The sequence below is a fragment of the Quercus lobata genome, chromosome 7 (assembly GCF_001633185.2).
Source record: "Quercus lobata isolate SW786 chromosome 7, ValleyOak3.0 Primary Assembly, whole genome shotgun sequence".
NCBI lineage: Eukaryota > Viridiplantae > Streptophyta > Magnoliopsida > Fagales > Fagaceae > Quercus > Quercus lobata.
In genome coordinates this window covers 23,617,451-23,623,450 of record NC_044910.1, presented here as the reverse complement: position 1 = coordinate 23,623,450, position 6,000 = coordinate 23,617,451, and the positions used below count along the sequence as shown (strand labels likewise).

The 6,000-nt window shown below is 35.0% G+C and overlaps 1 protein-coding gene across 1 annotated transcript; it reads left to right on the top strand.

The window, feature by feature from the left end:
• The first annotated feature begins 342 nt into the window (after positions 1-342).
• On the top strand, positions 343-2,265 carry LOC115953921 (11 kDa late embryogenesis abundant protein-like). Its single transcript, XM_031071750.1, has 2 exons — positions 343-497; positions 1,595-2,265. Exons 1-2 carry the CDS (start codon positions 390-392, stop codon positions 2,027-2,029), a joined length of 543 nt encoding a protein of 180 aa, XP_030927610.1. The 5' UTR covers positions 343-389; the 3' UTR covers positions 2,030-2,265.
• The last annotated feature ends 3,735 nt before the right edge of the window (positions 2,266-6,000 follow it).

Genomic DNA, 6,000 nt, shown 5'->3' with positions numbered 1-6,000 from the left:
ATCATTTGATTCAACCCGCTCGCAACTCCCGCCTCGTGTCGTGTCGCCACAGTTTTTTTTTGTTCTTACCATGTCGCCACGTACCTGAAAATTACCGAAACTGACAGACATATATTGCATGGCGCGCGGAATTAGTGCCACGTGACATCTGTCGGAAACGTGTCAGATGAAATAGTATAATAATCTGTCAGGTGACACGTGTCTCTTAATTCCTCGCTACGTGTCTCACGCAAAGCCCCTCTTCTAAATCTATTTAATTTGGGTCGCTATTAAACTTTGATTTACCATTGGCACACAGTGTTTACTATCAAAATATATTGAATTTACAAAAAAAAAAAAAAAAAAAAAAAAGAAGAAACTAAGAGGAGGAAAAAGTAAGAAATTGTGAAATGCAATCAGGAAAGAACGCAGCATCGTCCGTGAAGGAAACGGCGGCCAACGTAGCGGCCTCCGCTAAGTCTGGCATGGAAAAGAGCAAGGCCACTGTGCAGGAAAAGGTTTAATTTCCATTTATTTTATTCTTGCTTGAATTTCTTTTTTCTGCTCCTTAATATTATAAAATATCTTCCATATTTTTTTGAGGTATTTGTCTAGACTAACGTGGAGTCGAATTCTATCATATCTTTCCAAGGCATATTGCATTCTCTGTCTCATCAAAAATTTTGAAAGGTGTTTTTGATTTACGTTTGATATAGCTCGTCAAGGCCCGGGTATACACGTGGTAATATTTACATTAAGTGTTACCAATTTTGAAAAGTGCTATTGATTTATCAACTTTGTTTTATATAGCTCATCAAGGTCCGGCTATACATGCGATAATATTTGTATTCTCTGTGTTATCAATTTAACACAATTTTACCATAGCACACCTTTGGTGCAATGTTCACTCCACAAATGTGCTTGTGGAGTGTGGCGACACCTTTGGTGCAATGTTCACTCCACAAATGTGCTTGTAGAGTGTGGCGGTTCAAGTTTTTGGGAGAGAGCTCCACACATGTATACACTTAGATTAGGCTAGAGTAGAATTCTATCTCCTATCAAAAAAATTTAACACAATTTTGGAAAGTGTTACTGATTTATCAACTTTAAGCATATTTGCTAGCTCTCTGTGACTGTGTTATCAATTATGGAAAAGTGTTATCGATTTATCAACATTACGTTTTATATGCTAGGTCGCCATCCCAATTGATGCTGCTTATTGTGTCGTTATTCCATTACAAATTAATATTGATAGTGGCCTACTTGCCACCAGGCATTAAAGTCCTGTGGTAATACATAAACATGGTCCTCCATGAACTATACATTAGACGTCTATATCTATCACAATTGGTGGCAAAGGAATCGTTCATTAATTTTGAGTATCATGGTGATGGCCCCATGGGCTCAATTGGAAGGAATGAATGAAACAAAGATGGTCCCTCGATGGCTCTATTGTGTGTTACATTCATACAATCTATCACACATGCACACTGTAGTAACATACATAAACTTTGTTCAACATTAATTATTAACAATTTGGCTCTGGAAATTATGAAAATTCACTAATTAATAATTGGAGTTTGATACAATGTCGAATTGTATTTGTGATGCGCAGGTGGAAAGGATGACAGCCCGTGACCCATTGCAGAAAGAACTGGCGACAGAGAAGAAGGAAGAGAGGAAAACTCAAGCTGAATTGGAGAAGCAGCAGGCAAGACAGCACAATGCTGCAGCCAAACAAATGGAGAGCACTCCAGCTGGAGGGCATACTGGGTATACTAATACTAATACTACCACTGGTGCTGGTGGGCCCACTAGTGCCACGTACGGTGGGACCACAACTGGGACCCACCGTGTGTCAGCAACGCCGGGACATGGGACTGGACAGGGACAGCATTTGGGTCAAGTGACAGTGACTCATGAGGGTGTGGTGGAGGAGTCTCACCCCCACCCCATTGGGACCAGGAGGACCACAACCCATAATACCAGTGTGGAAGAGAATAATCCCCCAGGATCATATGGGTCTGGTCCTGGTGGCAACTACAGTTAAAAATGTCAATGTCTGTTTTAATATGGTTGTGGCCATGGTGTGTGGTCTATAATCTATATATAAAGTAGTGTGTGTTGTACTTGAAGTTAGTTTGATTGTCTAGTATTTGTTTTCCCTTTCTTTGTTTTCTAGGCTTGTTTCTGTTTGGACGTGTGTATTTGCAAGTGGCATTTCAATTTGAATAAGAATAAGAATACCATGAATATGTTACCATGGTGCTTGAAAGAGGTAATTAATCCCATTATTTCAAATATAATCTTATATGCTTTAGCGATATCTGTCTTGAAGTTAAGTACAGAGATGACAAAATCTTTAGAATCCAATTTGAATAACAATAAGAATACCATATTCAGCCACCAAAAAAAAAAAAAAAAAGGGAATACCATGATTATGTTTTTCTTTATATGGAGTTTTTTTTTTTTTTAACTAATTTTAATTCCATAGTATAGCATAATCCTATAAGCCTTCTGCTATACTAGGCTCTTGCCTTACTAAGATTGATTGGTGAGCCTCCTCGGAGAATTTGAGGAAGCAAAAGTTGTACTTTGTTGATACTAATATTTTTTAGCATATGCTAAGCATCGTGGAACTTGAAAGAGGTAATACCATTATTGCAAAGTATAATCTTATATGCTTAAGCGATATCTCTGTCTTTAAAGTTGTACAGAAATGACAAAATCTTTAGAATCTTTAAGTACAAAGATGACAAAATCTTTATTCTAGCCAAGGATTTTTGTGGTTCCAAGGATCCAGCTACAGGAAAACCAATACCAAGAAATGTTATTTCTTATCACAGTTGTGGCCTTGAGGGAGCCTCAACCTATCCTCTCCCTCTCCCACAATGCCATAACTTCTGAAGCTGTTTCCAAAATCTGGCCCAAAATTTCAATATATAACAATGAATAATTCAGTAAGCATAGCTAAAGTACAATCACACAAAAAACAAAGATTTACGTGAAAACCCTTTCTCTTTAGAAGAGAAAAACCACGAAACAAATTCCGAATAATTTCACTATATTAAATAGAGATTACAACAATTACTGCTTTTTTTCTCACGGTATATTTCTCACAATTTTCTCTTACTCTCTTTATTTTTCTCTTCTCTTTTGCTTGCCCACTCACTCATGCAGTACTGCCAGACTGCACCTCGTCCTCGGTCTCACTTGCTGGGACTTCTCCTCTTTTTTCTACTTCTTCAAATGGCCGAATGGCCTTTCTAGTTATTTCTTCATCTTTTCCTTATTTTCTCTCTTTCACCCTCTTCAAATCTAGTCACAATAAATGCAAGCCACTTACCTTGACTTTGCTTCAACCAAAATCTCTTTCTTCAGCTCTCCCTTAGGCCGAATGGCCTTAATGCATCAACCCCCTTTTCTTCTTTTACTCCTCAGCGTGTCCAACACGCCTAAGCTAACCAAGTCCAATAACTACTGCTGACTTTTGTACATGATGAAGAAAAGATAAGAAACATTAAAGACATGCTCATTAAATGAGCTCTTGAAAAAACATGTGGGCTGGATTCATGGTGCAGTGCACCCAACAAGAATTACCCAAAGTCGTGTATGCAACTGTAAAACCAATATTTAATAAACCATTTGTGTTGAATCTGTTGATCACGTCCTGTCCGACCTCACAGAGAATGTTACATGCCACCCCTGTTCATGAAAAGAAAGCAAAAGGAAAAATATCCTGATTTGATCAACAGGGGAAAGCAAATTCAGTTGTTGGATTTTATTGGATGTGTATATTTTGGTTCCAAATGAATTGAGAGATGTTTCTAGTTCACTTAAAAAGATTTCGCATGTTCTCAAAAGTGTATTCTATATACAGAGCCAGTTCTGTTGAAAATTGGGAAACAATCCTGAGATTCGGGCAGTGTCATAAAATGAACCAGTTCATTGGGTTACCACCTTGAATAACATTGTTGCTAGCATACGAGTTCATTCGGTCACTACCATTGAATATATGTTGCCCGGGACTCCACCCCCACATTCTTTTGGTACAACATAGTTTCGACAGACTCGTAGGTCAGATTTCATTTCTAGTGACCAATAAATCACTATAAGAGTATGTTATCCAAAACCAAATGGAGGAAGGGTAATACAGCTTCACAAATCAGATTTCATTCACAATGACCAATATATCATGATAAGAAGATGTTCTCCAAATCCACAAGGAGGAAGGAAGGTTATTACTGTTTCGATTGGATACTTATTATGATACATATTTTAGGAGGGGATTTGAACCTTGATTTTCTTAATAAAATATAATTAAACTGATAAAATAAATTTTAAGTGGAATGGGGGCTAATAAACACATATTTTTAAATAAAACTTTTGTTTTTATAGAGTTTCAACTTATGACGTCTGCTTCTGATAATAACTCTTTTATTATTAAATCAATACACCAGTCAGTTTTTTATATAAATGAGAATTAAACCCCAGATCTCTTATTTAATCATCATAAACTTTATCAGTTAAATTTTTATTAGTTAAATTAACTGCAACTTACTTTTTAAATAAAATTGAATACCTTCCTCATGAGTTTTACATTTTTTTTTTTTTTAATTTAATGGGCCATGGCCTCCTCTAGCCCAACTGTTCCGTCACTAGATTCAATTAACAAAAATCTAAAATAAAATTTGGTATCGAATTGCATCATTGCTAGCCCAACTATGGCTCCGTCAATGGATTCTAGTACCAAAAACTTAAGACCAAATTTGGTACCTGATTGAGTAATTATTATGTGGCATCAACTTTTTAAACTTGCATGATTAGGGATGGAAATGGTTTACTTCATGACCAAGAATATTTAATTGGTAAGGATCCAAAATGATTTTAGCATCTTTAAATGTAATTCCACTAAATAATGAATGATAGCATCTAACTAATGTTATGGATATTATAAATTTAAAGTAAATTTTTTTTTTTTAGAAAAAAATTAAAGTAAATTAAACATATACCCTTAAAAATTGAATTACTATATGGTTTATTTTATGACACTTGACGGTTTGGTTTATAAGCTAGTCACCTCCTTTGTGGTTTAATTTATGAGGCATTTTTGCTAATTTTCATTGAATTTGACAATGTGGAAAGCTTCAACATCATAGATTGAGAAAAAATTGAAATTAAGACCATTCTACTCTCACATTTCTGATTCTCTCTAACTTTCTTTTTCAACCCTTATTTAGGTTTGTGTATATTTAGAAGGTAAGTTTGAATGTAGAAGTAAAACAATTTTTTTTTTTAATTCTTTTTCAATGGTTGTTATTGGCACTTGCTACAACATTAAATTTCGTTAAAGTTTCGCAGAAATGCTATATAATTCAAACCACAAGAAAGAAAAGTGTAATAAAATAAAACACATAATAAATCTATATTTTAAAAGTTTACCATAGGTGTGGTGTCTGGATGTGTGTATTTGCAAGTGGCAGTTCAATTTGAAGAAGAATATCATGATTATGTTTTTCTTTATATAAAGTTTTTTTACTAATTTTAATTCCATAGTTAGGGGGGAATTTAAACTCACAAGTCACAACCCTATAAGCCTTTTGCTATACTAGGCCCTTGCCTTAAAATAGATTAATTGATGAGCTTTCTCAGAGAATTTGAGGAAGTAAAAGTTGAACAGTGTTAACACACTACATTTTTAGACATGTGCTATATATCATGGTGCTTGAAAGAGGGAATATCGTATATGCTAAATATAATCTTATATGCTTAAGCAATATCTGTCTTGAATAAGTGAGGTACAGATACGAATATTAAGCCTACCATCAAGATATGTTCCTTCTTATCATAGAAGTTGTGGCCTTGTGAGCCCATTCGATGTTTAGGATGCGTTTGGAATAAGCTTATATTGGGGGAGTTTCTTATATTATTTAGTTTATTTTTACTATTATTCATGGATACCATTGTACTTTTTGGTATTATTTATAAGTTTCAATAATTTCAGCTTACTTTTAGTTTTAT